The sequence below is a fragment of the Callospermophilus lateralis genome, chromosome 6, assembly GCF_048772815.1.
Source record: "Callospermophilus lateralis isolate mCalLat2 chromosome 6, mCalLat2.hap1, whole genome shotgun sequence".
Lineage (NCBI taxonomy): Eukaryota > Metazoa > Chordata > Mammalia > Rodentia > Sciuridae > Callospermophilus > Callospermophilus lateralis.
In genome coordinates, this window is record NC_135310.1 from 62577041 (window position 1) to 62596467 (window position 19427).

Here is a 19427-nt window from a genome sequence, read left to right on the forward strand (position 1 = left end):
TCATTTTATTTATTACTAAACCAAAACCAAAATCACTCATATGCTTTGTTACCCAAACATAAACTAGAACAAATTTTCAAATCAAATTAAATATTTTACTACAGTGAAAGCAACATTCATATTGGAATACAAACATCTGCTTAATAAACTAACCATGTTATAATAGGCATTTGTTGTCAGTAGTTATATTTAATGGGATATAATTTGTCATTTGAATCTGTATAACTCTCCAGCAGACATTTTATTCTATGCATGAGAGGTCTGAAAACAGCTGACTAATCCCAAGCCATGTGATGTCAGCCCAGGATGCATGAAAGAAAAATCTAAAGAGTTAGGTTCAAACCCCACTCTACCACCTAGTAAGTGTATTGCCTTCTACTAACCATTTTAATTCACAATTTCAGTTCCCTCACATGCAAGAGACAGATGAACAATGATTTCTATTTTTCATGTTTGCTGTACAGTCTAAATTGTGCTTAGTTTTCATTGTTTTACTGCTCCAAACTGTTTTGTTTGACCAATTTAGAAGTGTTCTTTTAGGTAAGCATAGCTTTATTCTGGAATAAATATAGATGAGACATTAACCACTCTGCTATTTCCTTGCATTATTCAAATTTCTCATTCTGAGATGAGATTCAGATTTTGTGTGTAAAGTGGATATAGTCCTTATTTCTTTTGGTTGTGGTGATGATGAAATAATATCAAATATATAAGGCATCTCTCTATTTTATCTTTTTTTTTCCTGTTCTGGTAACAATGGATGAGTTATTCAATCATTGACTATTAATAGTTTATTCCTTCATTTCAGTATAAAACAGAAATATCTATCTCATTATTCAATAATCTGATTAACAGTATTGTAGGCATTTGAATATATCCTCAAAACTTTAAACTGTTTTGATAAGCACGTATGTTTACATTACTTGTCTTTAAGACAATTAATTAAAAGCAATTTCCTGACTTTGTATTATAAAATTTCATGGAGGTGAATTCTCTGGTTTTTTAATTGACTGTAACAATGACATTGTATTTTTTTTTAAATCTCATACTTCAAATGCAAGTATATGAAGACTAAGGATTTAATGTAAGTAATGCAAAATTACCTGTTTTAAAATGCCTGCTGCCATTTCATGGCTACAGTCAAAAATTACATGGAATTCTTTGCCTCTCTTCATTTCTTTCAATAAGGGTTTTGCATCCTTTGTATCAGCAGGCAGTTGACGAATTTTAAGTCGAAGATTATATCTTGACGGAGCTTTGATGAGTTCTTGCAAACGAATGAGACCTTTAATTGAAAAAGAAAAAAGGAATATTGGAGGCAAATCAGAGTGGCCATAGAATCACTAAACACTAACTATGATGCATGATTTTCTTAATTATGTCCAGGTGCATTTCATGGCACAACCATTGAAATTCCTATTTTAATAAACTTCAGGTCCTCAGTTAATTTTGCTACAAATTCTGTAAAGTACTTTTCAAATCATAAAAGAAGTAAATAACTATAATTTAATGTAAATAATTTAAATTTATAGAAGGATTTAGAGTAAAATTTTCCTCAATACCCTAACTCCACTCCCCATTGAGTTGTCACTATTAATAGCTTCAAATATCGTTCTTCTATAAGAATTTCTAAGCACTTACACACACATAAATAGAGTTTTATTTTGTATTTTATATTAATAACTGTTTTTTACAACATCCTAGAGGTCCTTGTAAGTCAGTGACTATAGTTCTAGTTTGACTTAATGAACACTGTTTCAGTTTGCACACATCTTATATAGCTATCCCCTTTATTAAACACTTTGGTTATTTCTTTTTTGTCTTACTTGCAAGTAATGCTGTGATAAATACACATGTATACACAATCTGGTGAATATGTAGAAGTGAAGTAAATTTTCTTAATAAAACTGGCCCTAAATAACCTGAACCATAATAAATTATTTTAATAAATATAACTGACATTCTTTTGTTTGTTTTCTAGATATGATATTTTAAGATATGTAAATACAAACACATAAATATAACTTTAGACATTGGTAAAGTAGGCTTTCTCATAGAGAAGTTAACTCCTGATTAAATTTCAAATATATCAAATTAATGGATACATTAATAGATCATGGAACTGTGATGTATTTTAAAACAACAGAGACAGATTACTGAATTTATTCCTTCATGTAATTTTCAAGTAATGAAACACATTTAAGAACTGATATGTAAGACCCACTCTACAAAACAGTTCAAAATAAAAAAATGAATTATTTAATTCTATTGTAACTTGGACAAAGTTAAGCAATTTCCTTTTCTCCTTCTATTCTTCATTTTTGTTTATCTTTCTTTTTAGAATATTACATCTGTATATTTCTACTTGTCTAGTACTACCTTCCCTAAGACAGTACCATCATCATTATTAGTATGACAGTATAAAACAAGTTATTTTTAAATAGCTAATCTGGATCCCCCCATTTATGTATATGGATATGTATGTAAACATGTCACTTAACTCTATTTGGAAACATGAATAAAGACATACCTTATTTAGGACTAAGAATCTACTTTGTATTAAATGACCACATGAGATCTTGAGAATAAAAATTAATTCTGGGTGTTTTTAACTAATAACAAATATTTTAAATATTTGTTTTATTGCTAACATAATTATCAATAAATATAGCACATATTACAAATAATTTTGAATATCCACTATAATTAAGACTATTTAGTGGCCCTAAAGCCAAAATTCCTGAAAAATTGCTAATTTGTATTAGACTTAATTTTTCCTGCTGTTAATTTCTATAATTCTAAAAAAATATTCATGTAAATGTAGACTGAACAAATATCAACCTTAGCAAAGTAAATAAAACCACCCCTTGCCTACTGATCTCACAAGATTGTGTAAGTGTCAAATGTAATTTTGGTGGAATAAGTGTACCATAGTCAGAATGTTGGGTTTGAATTTCAGTTCAAAATCTATAAAATATTCATTCTACATCATGTATAGCTAATTAAAAAAAACTATAATCTATGGAGCTTTGTACAGGGATTTGATTTCTTTTTTACAATAGGATAAAACATTAATAAATAAAACATAAACACTGAAAAAGGAATCTGCTTATCTTAGATAATAAATGATAGTTCATCATTGCAGTTACATTTGTCAACATGGGAAAAAAATTTTTTTTAAGTGCTGGGTATTGAACCCAGGACAACACATGCTAGGCTAGTATACTCTACAGCTTGAGCCAAAGAACAACATATTTTTTAAAAAAATTACTGGCTACCAAATGGTTCTTGGAAGATATTTTGATACTGATTTAGATAAAAAGTATAGAATAAAAATTTAAGAGAACATTTTAAGAGATTAATTTGTTACCAAAGGAAAAGGAGATATACTTACAGATTAGCCCAGCAGTTTTGGATTAAAAAAGCTTAACTAACTCAAAAATAGAAATTTTCTTAAGGATGACATCCAGAAATAGTATTTGTAGAGATCATCCTAAGTATAAATACTGCCAAGTATTTTCAAGTTTCTTAAGAGCTCATGTGGATAGTTCATTGAGCCATCAGGTACAATGTTTACTTAGTCTCTTCACACATACACTCTCCTGCTGGCATTAATGGAACAGATTTCAGTTTGCCAGCTTCCCCAGGGAATGATATTGAAGAGCAAAAACATTTTTTAAAAAATCATTGCTGTTAGTTGGAGCTGCCATGTCCTACTTGAGAATTTGAGTGAAATTTTGTCTTCATTCATTCATTCAATGTGTATTTTGTGTATTTTTACTAAGTTGAAGACACTATTTCATCAATAAATATAATAATTAAAATAATAGTATTTATTCCATCTTTATACTTTGACTATGGCATTTCTTATACAAAAGTGGTTTCTGTAGTGCTTCTCACATCCAATTTTCAAATAGGAATGTTTCAGCATTTCAAGTAAAGAGAAGAAATCTAGAGACCAGTTTGAATACTAAAATAGTGATGTTTAAATTCCTGTTTCCACCCCTTCAGTAGGTACTTAGTCTCCTCTAAGCCTTCATTTCTGTTTTGCATGTTATTTTTTTCTCACTTTTCCATACTTCTGTTCTTTATTCTTTGCTTTCTTCATTCCCTAACATTTAGATAGTAATCCCTCTCTGAATTCTATTATTTAGAATACATTGGATGAATGGGAAAAGGGTAACAAAATGGAAAACGCATTAAAAACATCCAAAGAATAAAAGTTTTCCCATCTGTTTTATGTGGGACAGTGATGTCATCCAAGTAGCATAATTAATGTATATGAAGTTTTTATTCAAAGAAAAATGAGTTTATGCAGCAGCAATGTCTTTTGATCACAATGTTAGCTGTGTGGGTCTCTTTCCATCATTCCACCTCCCTCAATGTTTTCCCTTTGCAACTGATCATGTTCTGAGGAGATTATCCTAATTAAAACCTGTCATACACAAACAAATATGCATGCTTTGTAAAATGAAATATTTTTGTTTTCTTCTAAAAAAAATAAGTATCCCCAAAATGGAGATGGTTGACATATATTACTGCCATATATTCATCTGGTCAAAATGGAAAAATAAAAGGGAAAAATCTATTTATTGAAAATGTGGTTACTACAAATAATTTGCAAACCATTTTCACAAATACTGTTTAACAAATTCAGCACTCGATTAGGTTACTTAATGACACAGTAGAATTATAACTCTTTAAAACAGCCTTTTAATTAAAATGCTCCCCTTTCCCTAATGTAATTAGTTTATGTAATGATAATAAAAAAGAAACAATCTGCACAGATGGGTTCCTAAAATCTCTCCTAACAAAGAAGTGCACCACATTGCAATTATCTCCTTATTTTGGTAGATGAGTTACATTCTATTTCTCTAATTCCTTCACTGAGAGTACATTACATTATTATTTTATCTTTTCCTACATTCTCTTACTTCAGTGGTAGCAGAAATCAAGATTTATATTTATGCTACAAGGATAGAGGTCTGAGCTGCTCTTTTCAGAAGTTGCCATCAATTTAGCTTTTAAAGAGAATCCAGAAGGAGCCATTTATGCACACTCCAGCTGGCACTCTCTTCTAAAGAAATCAATCACAACACCTCTTCAGCAGGCCCAACCTCCCCTAGCCCCAGGAAGGGAGTCCCATGTTTCCTCCCATACCCAGGTATCCATTTCAACAGCTACACAAACTAGAGCGTTACCACCTGGCTTAATCGCCAGACCTATTTATCATTTTAGTTAATGTGGTCTGTGTAATTCTTGCATTGTGTAATAAGCAATAACAACAGGAAAAAATGACTCCTCTGCATTCAGTGTTTCATCATCAGCCTTTCTGTTTTGGCTAAGGAAAGATAATAATTCATTGGCAGGCCAAATTATGGTATTTCAATGAATTCTTTTTCTTAAAAGGTCTTATTTGGGCTACAGAGATATTTCAAAGTAAACTAAATAGTGTATGTGCTCCAGTCATGGACTTTGCAATATAATAATGCTGTGAAAATAGATTTACATATGTAAGTTTAAAATAATTTATATTATAATGAGAGCATTAAAATGATTTTGATAGCAGTGGTATGTTGGCATTGAAAAAAAATTCGGATTCCAAATTTTTATCAGCCATCCTTCATGGGAGTGGGATATGTAACTTCAGTAGAGAATCTAGAATATAGGACCTTAAATTCATGCCACGTTCTGCAACTCCAAATGTCTGTCTCTGACAAGAATATTTCCCTGAACTCTAGATTTCTAAGCTTACTTTTCTATTTGACATCTGTATAGTACAGAATTAATCTTATCTAAAGAGGGGTGTGGCTTTTGCTATTATGTCCTGGTAGTTCATCTCTAAGTCTTCGGAATGCCTTGTCTGGTATGATTGTCTTTCTTAACTTGGTACCCTGGGTTATGTAGTTTGTGGTAAGAGCTTTGGGCCAAGTAGTATCAGCTTAACCTCTGAAGGTGCTGGAGACTGTAAGCCCAATGGGTCATGCCTACATGACCAAGCTGCAAAAATAACTTTGGATACTGTGGCTTAGGTAGGTTTTCTTGGTTGGGAATACTCTGTGCATATTGTCCCACATTATTGCCTGGAGAAGTTAGCACTGTTCAGCCAATAAAATACTCTTTTTCTACTTTCACTTACTTCAGCCATAGCTAAATGAGAGAACAATTTATAGCTCTGAGTGTGGATTTCTCCTGGACTCTGCCCTTGTACCTATGCCTTAAGCAGATTGTACTCTGTATCCTTTGCTGTTACAGATTGTAACAGTGAGTATAACAGTTTTCAAAGAACTCTGAACCTTTCTAGGGTTATCAAAATTGAGGTAATCTTTATGACCCCTGAAATTGAAATTTGCGTCAGAAATGAGGGTAATCTCAGAGGCTGCTAAACTTTATGATTGGTGTCAGATGAGAGGGTAGTCCTTTGGTACTCCAGAATCTCTACTTTACAACACAGTATACCCAAACTGGCTCTTCACCTCTGTACCCCAAAGCTGCTCCTCCCTGGGTTGTCCCCAACAAGAATAATGGAAAATTTTATCTTTCGTGTTACTTGGGTCAAAATTGTTTCTATCATCTTTGATTACTCTATTTCTAGCACATACTATGTCTGCTTTCTCATAAATCCTACCAGATACACCTTAAAATTATTCTTAGACAATGAACAATTCTTATCATTTCTCACATATGGAACCAAGCTACCATATTATTGTAAAAGCCTCTAGTAAGGTCTTTGTATATTTGCAAATCCAGGAGTAAATCATGGCCTGTGGAGTTTAAGTTTGTAGTGAAGGTAGTGCTCTAGATATTTTGGGGAGAGGAAGGTAAAAACAAAGAAGTTAGGAACATTCAGAAGAGGATTTCACGCGGGACTGCATACCATGACAGTGGCTAAATAGAACCATACTGAGTAGACATTATAATAAGGAGTCTTTAGACTTGACTCAACACACAGCACAGAGTTAGTTCCAAAGTAAAGGTACTTTATGATAGTGGCTTACAATATTCTAGACCTAGTGGGGCAAGTGAGTCACTGTGGCTCCAGACATCCACTCCATCCAAAGAAAACTGTACAGAGAATAAGATGCTGTCTTAATGGGTTGAGTCTTATGCTATAACCAGAAGTTATGTGTTCAGGATGGGAGGAGAAGCAGGCTTAATAGGAATGAAGTGGATAGAATGTGCTCAGTTCCTACCATGTGCTGAGACTAGCTAGGTCCAATACACAAGATGAGGTCCACACTACCTCTGAGGGACACCTACTTAAGCAGGACTGAACTATGGAACATACCTGAGATTCCAGCAGAGATGTGTTAAGGAAAGAAGGGGCTGCAAGTCTGTTACTTCTCAAGTCAATGCAAAAATGTGTAATCCATGTTTCTTTTTTCACTGATATGAGAAAAGCCATTATGCATTATTAAAAAGTAAATAGTGTTTTGGACCAAGCCAAGGTCAAACTCCTTTGGCTTCTAAAGCTTCAGGGTCTAAGTTTTAGTGTGTGCTAAGGCCAATTTTCTGTTCAGAATGCTTCAATTTGTGAGAAGCCAACAAAATTAATGTTGCATTTTCAATTCATTTACCTTGCCTCTTGCCATTAAAATTTGCTTGTGTCTTAATCACAGGAAAAATAAGCACATTAGTGATTGATTCAAGTGCTGTTCTCACTGGGGGCGCCACTGGAGGGTAAGTGACTTTGTCTTAAGATGACCAGTGCTGGAGCCATACTATCACTTGTTTTTTCTTTGTCCTCGTCATATAGCTGCTGCACATAGGCTTTTGCCTGTTGCAATGAGATACAGCAGGTAAATAGCTGGATAGGTTAATGAACAAGCAGTTGCATTCATTGGGACTCTCTTGGTAATATGTGCAGACCCAACTCACACTACATTAAGCAAAAAACACAGCTGTCTCCTGTAACCAAAAAAAAAAAAAAAAAAAAGCCTGCCAGGTTGAAGCCCAGAATTGTTTAAATTAGTTACTGAGTTTTCTTTTCCTCTGTGTTACCTTCATTACCTCTTAACTTTACCTACTTAATGACACAGATGAGCAATAGAATCTCATGCTCATGAAAAGAATTTTTTTCTACAAAAGTTCTGTCAAAGTCCCGAAAAGGACCACATATAGTGCCCCCACACACACCGAGATGATTTGGTGGAACTAGGAGTTAGATGCCTATCGCTGTGGCATCAGTGGGTAGAGGGAAAAAAGTGACCAAAGAATCCTTCAAGGGACTCTGAAGAGACAAACATAAATGTTGTGTATAAATGCACACAACTCAAATATGCACCACAGAAATGTTCTGAAACTCTCTGAACAGCATGACTGTACTCTGGTTTGTGATCAGACTTTGGTAACATTTGGATTCAACAATTATTTAAACTTGTTATTTTTTATCAAACAGGGACCCTTTTTAGGGCAAAGGGAACATGTGGAAGTGTGTAATCCAGGAACATTCCTCCTCTTCCTTCTCAGCACTTGTCATACTTCCTCAAGCACACTTTATCACTTGCTATCCTGGCCATGTGACTGACCCACTCCAGTGGGACCAGCACACCTCATTGTTCAATTCCAATGGCTACCTGTCCTTCTGTCATCCCCACTGCCCTCTCAGCTTGTGAGAACCCGACTGTAGCTCTCCAGACAGTGGTTGATTAGGTAGCCTGCTGTCCCTTAATCCCCACTTGTGTCCAGGTCAGTGCAGTTATGGAGCAGCAAATGATCCTTCACAGCTCTTATTTTGGCTCTGTCCCAGGATGCTGCTGTTATTGGTTTTATCCTGCCACTTAATACGTCAAATATGATTTAAAGTTGACACTGACAAAACAGCTTAAGAAGCTTTAGGTAGTTGTGCCCTGGCTAACAATAATTATCAGAACTTCTATGTGCTGTTGAGAAAGCAAGAAGAATATGACTCTTTAGGAACTCAGATTTTATTTTAACCTTTTTTGCTCCAGAAAAAAATACCATTATTTTATATAAGAGTATTATGTATGTGATTTATATACATATTAAATTATAAAAAATACATATTACATATAACATCACATATATACTTTATAATATATATTATATATCTTATTTTATGAATGGTTGCAAGATGTGACTACATCAGAACATTACTGTGTATTTTATTTGGGATGCAGACATAAAGTGCAAAAATATAAAAGATAGCTATTTGCCACTCATGAGATTATAGGGCATTAGAGAAAGAGACAAGCAAATCATTTTTCTATAATGAATCATGTGCAGTAATATGGCCACCTTTAAAGTGCAGTAGAAGTGGCTGGAATAGAATTCGTAGGGATGGACAGACATTTAGTAAGAAGGTCAGAATGGGTGGTATTAGAGAAAGAGGAAACAGTATTACAAAGCACCATAACAGGATAGTATAGGAAGCTCAAAAATTCATGTGAGTTGTTTGGTTGATACAGCTGGAGATTCAAAGGTAAGCTGTGAGATAGTAGGAGAGGAGGCTGGCTCAGTTGAAAGTGAAAATCACAGAAGAAAGGCACCCTGATAGATTGAATTGCTAAAGGAAGGAAGTACATAGCCACAAGTATTTTATAAACAATCCTGCTTATTCAGAAAAGGAAAATTTATTAGAACTATTCAGGTGGTTTCAAAAAACTCAACTCTAGGAATGCAGTTCTTGGGAAGATGTCTTTCTTTTCTGCTCTTTTTTGTGTGTCTGCTTCATTCTTTCCCTTTTAATTAGACCAGTCTTCCCTGCTCTATAGTTCATAGAAGACAAGGCAATCTTTTAATTTCTGAGTTTACATATTATAGGTCCAATAACAGGCAGAAAACAATTAGTCTCTGCTTCTCCCATTTCTAGAATCTTAGAAGAAAATCTAATTGGTACAGCTGTCTCTTCATCTAATGAACTGCAGCCTGGGCCATAGGCTTACCTTAAGGGATGAACATTACTGTCTGGGCCCCATCTCTGAGAAATGGAAGCTAGGATGTTCTATAAGTGAGCTATACTTCCCTGCCTATGTGGAATCACTGAAGAAATTAAGGAGAATGATATGAACAAATATTCCTGTCAAAAGATTACTTAAATGGTATTTATAAGAAAAGGTATCTGAGTAGTAAACTAGGGGATAATAAAATAATTCAAGATATTAAATAATAAAATAATTCAAGATATTAAATCAAAAGAGATGATCTTGAGTTCTTTCCATGTTCCCCCTCATCCTAGATTTTTTACTAATGTCCTACTATGTATCTATTTGTTTATCTTATCATTTCTTTGGAAACAGAATTTCTTACACAAAATAATTTACCTACCTCCTTAACTGGCAGTATTTGTTTAAAAGTTATTAATCTTGACTTTTTGGGTTCCTCTGAAACATGCCACATTGCTAACAAATGGAATCACATTGATGAAAATCATGAGACTCATCTATAATACTATAAATCTATGCATTTATAATAAGAAATACCGTGGTTACAGGCATGGTGATTCTTGAGTTACATGGCCAGTGAATTCTCAAGCTATACAAGAAATCATATCATGATCAGAAGGTTGCTTGATACTTTGTATGGGATCACAACAAATGAAATTGGTCCAATGGCTATAACATAAATAAGATTTATTGAGGGTTTATATTATGTCTACAAAAATTCCATAAAGAAGTAACATTGCCATCCCCAATTTTCAGAGATGAGATGAAGACACTGAATCTCAGATATTATTTTCTCAGATATTATTTCCATGGCTGTTAAGTAGAAAACCAGATTTAAACCCTGAACGTTTTTCTCTAAATTTCCTAGGCAATTTTATATCCACTGTGCAACCCGGCGGATCCTTTTGGGAGTAAAAGCTAAGAATCTATTTCCCATTAACAATATTTGGACAAGTCTTGTCTCTGTTTTTAAGAAAATTAAATGTCTGACCTATTCTGTTTCTGATGGACTTATTCTATGAATTATGCTGGTGCCTTCAGGCAGGATATAATCAAATATTGCTTACCTGTAAGGCATTCCATGTCTTTTAAGGTAGGTTTGCAACTTGTCATTATCATTCATTATGTGTTGACTTCACAGTTTGAATTCTCAGAGGGCAATTTAATTTTTAGTTGTTTCCAAAATACTTTTTAGTCCACAACAATGACAATGGCAATTAAATTGAGCTGCAGGTTGACTTTTATCCACCTATGGGTTTGGGCAGAATAACTATTAAATTCACTGTTTGTTATACAAATGTGAAACCTACTCTTATATTTTAAGCATAAACCTACTTATTTTAAAGTATCTGTTTCAGAATATTCTTAGGTTTTAAAACTTTATATTTTCTCTCATTTTTATTGTCTTGAATATTTTTCTTTAAACTTTTCTGATTGTCATTTACAATTTATATCACTTTTCAAGTGTGCAGCATTTTCCAATAAATAAACTAACTTAGTTTTTCAGTTTTAATAAATGAGAGGGGTCTGAATCTCCTAAAGTCTTTTCAAACAATAAATGAACTACATAGCCTCTATCATAACTGATATTCAGCAATTCCTTGTTATTCGATGTGTAACTCTTTGATATGCCAGATAGTTAGCATTAAATGAGTACCTAAAAATCAGAGGTATTCAGAAAATTGTTAACATTTTATTAGCCAATGGAAATCAATAAATAAGAGTGAAAATCATTGAGTTGTCATTCAAAGTTCATTAGCTATAGTTATCATAGTATTCAAAGGTCAAAGTTAATAAGACCAGGACACTTAACACTCATATATACTTATGTCATCTGCATTTCAACTTCTTGTAAAATCTAAAAGTATAAAGTTGTCAACACAGGACAAGTTTGCAATAGAGCATGCAAGGTAAATTGTGAGAACTCGGAAATATTTTAGAGTAGAAGTGAACAGGAGAGTGGGGTAGGCACGCATACTTGTTTAGGAGGTTGAGACAGTGGCAAAACCAACATCAGACATCTTGCACAAGATCCTGGTAGATTTATAACCAGACCTCAGCCATGAGATATATTGACACATTGGGTAGGGTAACAAAAGGAATTAGGGTTATGGATTAGAGATCCTAGGCCAGCTATACAACTTCTGGAAAGGCTCTAATAGAAGTACAGAAGCAGGAGTCAGAGGGTAGCAGGAAGAATTAAGCTAAACGTTAGGATACTACTCAAATTAGTTGTTAAATCAGATTTAATTGGTCTCAGTTCCAAGAGAAGACTGAACAAGGCTGAAGGGGATGAGATAGCTCCCTGGCCTATTTTCATAGGGATGCTGATTCTATTATATAATGGGTACCACCCTCGTGACCTAAGTAAATTTCAATGGACCCACATCTAAACAACATCACAATGAGACAAGATTTTCCATAAATAAGTTTCTGGGATACAAATATTCATCCCACTGAACCTCACATTCTCATTAAACCTCATTCTAATCAGACTGTGTCTCCAACACTCTGCTCACACTGCTCTTGTTGAAATTATCAGTGACCTTACAGGTTGCTAAATACTATGGTCAGGTTTCAGCCTTCATTTCACTTGAACAATCAGAATATCATTTCCTCCTTCTTTGATATAATTTCTTCACCTGAATTCCAGGGTAACTCATGTTCTTGGTTTTATTCTTTCCTTACAGATCCTTTCTTTATATCTTCCAGACTTTTTTCTTAAACTCATTTCTGTGCTGGATGTCACCCAGTTTCATGACTTTAATACCAAATGAATATTCCAGCCCAGACACTACTGGATCTCTAGACTCCTATATCCAACTGCTTTCCCCAACATATCTTCACTAGGATGTCATCAGGATCCCCAATGAATATATCCTAAGCTGTACTCCCTGCTCCTATCACAGTCTTCCCAATAAGCTGCTGGGAACTCCATTTGTTTAGCACCTGCTTTGGAGTACATCCTTTTCCTGGATGCTCCTATTTGATTATCCACATGGATTATTCTTTTATCTACATTGATCACCCAATTTAAAATTATAGATCTTTCCTCTTATTCTTCAGATTCTCATGTACTGTTCTATTTTTTTCTGTTGCACTTAACAACTTTTAACAAACTACATAACTTACTGACTTTTATTCTTTGTCTCTCTCCACTAGAATATAAACCCCATGGAGGTAGAAATTTTTATTTGATTACCTCTTGGGTATATCATAAGTGATTTGATTGTGTCTAGCAAGTGGTACATGTTCAAATACATCTATTGAATGAATGAATGAATGAATGAATGAATAACATAATCTTTAATCTTGAGAAGCTTGCAATCCATTTGAGAAAATAAATAATATTTCAGAAGAAAAAAAGAGAATCTATCTGGAGTACCAGGCAGATTATGACAAGTGATAAGTGAGTACTATAGACCTGAAGTGCTAAGGCATTGTTTTTCCTAAGGATTCAGAGGACTGGCTCAATTTGAATAATTCATTCTAAGGGAAAATTTATCATAATCTAGGAAAGTGAAGATGGGAGTAAAACATTTTAGATGAGAGCAATTTAGGACCTCAACATCATTTCATTTCTGGATTTAAAAGGAAGCTATTTGTTGCAAAAAGAAATGTGTGTGTGTGTGTGTGTGTGTGTGTATACATATATATATATATATATGTGTGTATATATATATATATATATATATATAGAGAGAGAGAGAGAGAGAGAGAGAGAGAGAGAGAGAGAGAAAATATTCCAACTGGAGTTCTCTATATTTTTTATCTGAAAAAGGGCAGAACAATACTCCATTAATAGTTCTGTTGGTTAATGCATATGCAATGTTACTAGGGACAGGGGAGGGGAGCACAGAAGGATAGATGAAACAAGTCTGTAAGCCCCATTAAATATCAGATTTTTTCAAGTCAGTTAACTGCAAAATAAAGGGGAAAGGGAATTAAAATAGTTACTTAGAAACAAAAGAGAAAATAAAAATAGGCCAAGGGAAAAGCTTTTAGCAAATTGAAAAAAAAAAATCATGCTGGCACTGATGATGGGCCACTTAGGAGTGATTATTTCTAATGGAACAAAGAGGGGCAGCAGGCGCTGTGAGGGGCAGGCTGGAGCCTCCTCAAAGAGACCTGGGGCTTGCTGACTGTGACTGTATCTTGGGATGTGGGCTGATTTTCATCTAATATCCCCCCAACCCCCCACCATCAACTCTTCCTAAGCACAGCTGATTGAGAAGAAAGGACTTTTGGTTTAGCTTCTCTCTGTCCTCTGAGTATTTTTTGACAGGGGCAATTTGGGGCTAAACTGAAAAGGAAGAGGATAAATTTTATGTTTGCACCAATATTCCCCGGCTTTGTCTTTTCCCTCATTGGTGACCTCTTGCTGCTCCAGGAACCAGGCAGACTGTATGTTTTCCCTCTCCCTCTAAACAAACAGCAGAAGATATGTATCTGGGCATTTAGACTGACAAATATACTAATTGCTTTCTAATATGTTTCCCTCTTGGGGTTATTAGTATTGTCAACCTTTGCTCTTCAGTTTTGGTCTGAAAAACGTTTTCTACTCAGGAAGGTGAATTCAAGTACCTGAGTTCATTCTACAAATGGGTGCAACCTACTTTTAGGTTGCTTTCATCAAGAGAAACATTAATTTGTCAGGCTCTTCCAGGAAGCCCTGTTTCAAAGAGCTGGTACAAAAGCACTGAATCAGCTTTAACTGCATGAGGCATTCTTGAAAGACTTCAGGATAGTTTTAAAGGGGCTCTTTTGGCCTTTACTGCTCTGGCTTGCAGTTCAAATACATGGCCTCTGCTCTGAACAGAAACTGAAGACACACCTGGCTTCCCTCTTGCACCCTTCTACACACTTTTCATATACCAAATAACCTCCCTTTCTTCCTGAGCTACTATTATGGTTTGGACATGAGGTGCCCCCCCTTGCAAAAAAAAAAATCTTTTGTTGGACAATGCAGGAATGCTCAGAGTTGAAATAATTAGGTTGTGAGAGCTGTGAAATAATGGGTGAATTAATCCATTGGCTAGATTAATAATTTGAAAGGAATACTGAACTGGATTGTAACTTTAGGTAGGTAGGGTGTGGCTACAAGGAAGTAGGTCACAGGGACATGCCTTTGGATTGTAAATCATATCCCCAGCTTCCTTCTCTCTCTATCTCTACATCTCTAACTGTAAATCTATCTTTATCTCTCTCTGCTTTCTAGCTGACCTTGGGCCCAGAGCATGGAGTCAGCTGCCCATGGATTGAAGTCTCTGAAACTGTAAGCTAAAATACACATTTTTTCCTCCTCTAAGTTGTTGTTCTTAGGTATTTTGAAAACAGTGACGGGGAAAAAAAAAAATGACTAACTCAATGATTCAGGGCTCATACTCTGAAATTTTTCCCTTCATTCTTGTGATATTGGGTCCAATTTCCTTAACATTGTCCTGAAATACAGTAACTCTGGTCATGCATTGAACATTTTGTAAATTCAGTTTCTTATTTGCTATGAACCTTACATCTCTAAGCACGTTATGGGGAGGGCATATGGACAAAATAAAAAAGAGAATCATTTTTAATAATTCATAAGATACCAGGGGAAACAACTTGAATGAAACTTGTCCCTGTATATAGATGGACTGGGACTAGCCATGAGAGTCAGACTGGGACTAGCCATGAGAGTCAAGCTGGTTATCAGGCAGTAGATACCTCTATGGTGTTCTCACTATTATACATTGCCTATAAGATAAATGGTCATTTAAAATTTTGAACATAGCTCCAGCCTATTATGGTCCAGAGGCAAAGTGGTAGAATAGCTAAAGCACAAACCTTAGACTGAGCATCACATGGATGCCACGTAAGGTGATCTTGAACAAGTTATAGAACGTATTCACTTGTTCTATGCTCTCTGAAATATCTCTCTACTTCCTGCAAAGATTAAATAAAATAAAATAAATAAATAAAACACTTAGGAGTTTCTAGAACTATAATTATACCAATTATTTGCTGACTTGTTTGTATCCCAGGACCCCAAATTCCTTCTTTGAGAGAAAATAGGAGTAAAGTAGCATAAAGGTGCTTATAGAAAACATATGGCTTTAACAATTATTCACAAAACTGTGTTTCTTCTAAATTCATCTAAAAATAGAAATATGCTTTTTTAATAAAATTATGATTGTTTCACAATAAATATTTAAAAATCACAGGTTAATAAACAAACTTTATAGCTTGGAACTCTAGCTTTATAATATACATACATCTGTTTTTTTCATTAAAAACAGTGAATGGCATGGTATTTTGGCTTGAATCTTTAAAAAAACTAAAAAAGAAAATAGTTTCAAAGGCAATTTTCATGTTAATTTCCAAGAGAAAACATAACTAAGTGAAAAATATTTTTTATAATCATTAGGTATTAGGGATCATAATTTGTGGTTTCTGATCCTCTAAGAGAAGAAAGAAGTACACCTGGGAGAATCTGGATGAATAATATATATGATTGATCTAATTTAAATCTCAAACATATCTTTAAGTTGGGTGCATTGGCACAAGCCTATAATCCCAGCAATTGAGGAGACTGAGGCAAGAATATCACAAGTTAAACCAGCCTGGTCAACTTAGTGATACTCTGTCTCAAAACAAAAGATGAAAAGGGTTGGGGATATGGCTCAGTGGTAAAAACTGTGGGATTCAATCCCCAGTACTACCAAAAGAACAAAATCATGTCCTTTATTTTTGTAACACAAGAGCCTGGAATAGTGACACACATATAGTAGGTGTCTAACAAATGCTTATGTGACCAGCAAATATATCTTCATATTTCAATCCCAACTGTACTGAGTCTATTTATATTAGCATCTAAGCTATAGAAAGATTTTAAGCCCATAGCATACCTAAAGCTGTAGCCTATCTTTATTTTATGTCTGCAACAATAACTAGGAATATATTCCAAGAAACCAGTGGATCTCCATCAGAAGTGATAATATTGCCTCCATGGATCATTTAGCAACATCTAGAGATATTTTTGATTGTCACAGTAAGGGTTGGGGGTTGCTACTAACATCTAGAGCTTAGAGACCAGGAATACCATTAAACATTCTACCATAAACAGTGCAGCTCCCCACAACAAAGAATTGTTTGGCCCCATTGTAAATAGTATCATATATTTGAAACTAGCACTTGGCAGTGATCATGTAATGCTGCTTCCTGTGCTGAATGCTTTATGTACTAGTACCTAAGATGTATATTCCAGCCATTTAGGTACATTTTACATGATTCAACTTTATATTGCCTCTCTCCTTTTATAAAATGGTAGAGATTATTCATCCTTTGCAAAAAAAAAAAAAAAAAAAGAAAAGAAAGAAAGAAAGAAAGAAAGAGAAAAGAAAAGAAAATAAAGAAAGAACTGAATAGTTATTTTGAATAGTTGTATAAAGGGAATTATGTATGCTTTTTATGGTGAAAGTAGGCTGCTTCATATATGATCTTTTTCCTCTGTAAAACCAGAGATACTATATACCATTTACTGATCTCTGCTTATCTCCTATTTTTGTTTGCTGGGCTGTATTTTCTAATATCTCATAAAACAAAACTTGGCTTACAGTGCACTTGTTATATCCTTGGAGAAAACTTTAGATTCTCAAAAATGTGTGCAATGCAAAAGTTGCAGAGAACACATAAAGTTTTTCAATGCTTTCCAAATGCCTTAACATTGCTATACCATGAGTCAATCATCAAAGCTCTGTCAAAGCTCTGTCTTGCAGAGATGTGTGTGGAGACCCTGGACCCTTAAACAAGGGCTAGGTATCTGCTGCTAATTCACTATTCATCTGCCTATACGTATCAAAGTTTGTTTCTCTTTGTTATTATGTGATAATAATTTTTTCTTATTTGTCTTTGTTATTAGATAGGGTTACAGTGAAGAATATGAGCAGTGGATTCAACATTTGGGGTTCAATTCCTGGTTCTGACACTTACTAGAACTTGCTCTTAGAAAAGTTTCATAATGTCATGAAAACTCAGACTTCATATTTGTATATATAGGGACAATATACCAGAGTTGTGATGAAAAGAGTAAAACAAAAAATACATGTTAAATGCTTAGCTTATAACTTGCATGCAGTGATTTTTCAAAAGCTGTTGTCATGACAATCATTATTGATGTTTATCTCTTGTACACTATCTCTCTTTTCTATCCCTCCTCTTCATTTTAATATTAGAATAATTTCTTCTCCAAATGTTTCTGTTCTTCTCTCCTTTCAATGTACTTCTGATTGAAGGTTGAAAATTTCAAGTTGATCTTAAAATTTTTTGATCTTCTGACAAGATAGAATTGTAGCAGTTTTAGGTTTTCTATCAAGCAGAAAAATTAATATATTCTACCGATAAAGACTTTTAAGTCATTCTCAAATTTTCACAGTGATGTCATTTGCAAATACTGAAATGTAGAGGGATTTATTTTTACAGAAATGTTGTGGTTGTAAGATAAAATAATTTGATCCATTACTCTTACTTTTCCTGTTTGTTTTAAATTTAATTCTGGTAAAACTGAAATAAACTAAACAGCACATATTTACAGGGTACAATTTAATAAGGTTTGACATGATAAAATCACCACAGTCAAGATAAAAAATATTTTCATCACTGATTAAATTTTCCCCATGATCTTTTATTATGGTTACTTTTTTCAATGCTTTTACACCTTAAAGCTATCAAATACTTTTAAATTTCAATAAGGAAATCTTTTGAAATTCAAAATAGCCCTTTAGCATTTATAAGGTGTCATTATTTTACATACCTTATATCATGTAAATTCAAAACAATTCTGTTGCATGTTTTCCAATATAAGGAAGAAATTTATGATACCCAATTGACAAATTTGGATACCTAAATCTATGGTTTTATGATTTCAAGCTGGGTCATCACACAATGGCTACTTGAGTAAAGCTAATCTCTTGAGAGACAGAAAGAGAGCAATAGCACATATCTTCAGCAGAGTGAACATCTGCCACAACTCAATTAATAATTGACATGATGAATTAAGCTTCTATATAGCAATAAACATGGTTTAGGAGGTAAAAAAGGAAACTATCAAAATATTTAATAACTCTTTTAAGTAATAATATATTGACTTTAAGGGTTTTTTTTTCCTTTTTTATTGTTAAGACTTTCTGTAAATATTTCGTCTTACTTGTTATATATATATTAGTCAGAAAAGATTATCACCCTATAAAAAGAGTGCCCAATCTCAGGGACTAAACAACATGCAAAGGTATTTCTCTATCAATATGAAGTGGTACAAAAGTTCTGCACATTATAGTTATTCCAGGATCTCAACCTGATCATTATCATCATCATCATGGCATGGAGAAGAAAATGTGACAAATTGATCTTTAGCTTTTAAAGCATCCCAAAGGAGTGATTTAGTACTTTTGCTCATATTTCATTGACCAAAGAAAATCACATGAAATTGCTAAGCATCAAAGAAAGTGAGTAAATATAATTCTGCTGTGTCTGAGAATAAAGCAAGCC

The 19427-nt window shown here is 34.0% G+C and overlaps 1 protein-coding gene across 2 annotated transcripts in view; it reads right to left on the reverse strand.

Moving 5' to 3' along the window:
• The window catches only part of Grik2 (glutamate ionotropic receptor kainate type subunit 2), a 645182-nt gene that overhangs the window by 404377 nt on the left and 221378 nt on the right, over positions 1-19427 (reverse strand). For both annotated transcript variants that reach the window (XM_076859896.2, XM_076859897.2), the window contains exon 4: positions 1104-1285. In XM_076859896.2, coding sequence (XP_076716011.2) covers positions 1104-1285 — 182 coding nt within the window. The remainder of the gene's footprint in view (positions 1-1103; positions 1286-19427) is intronic.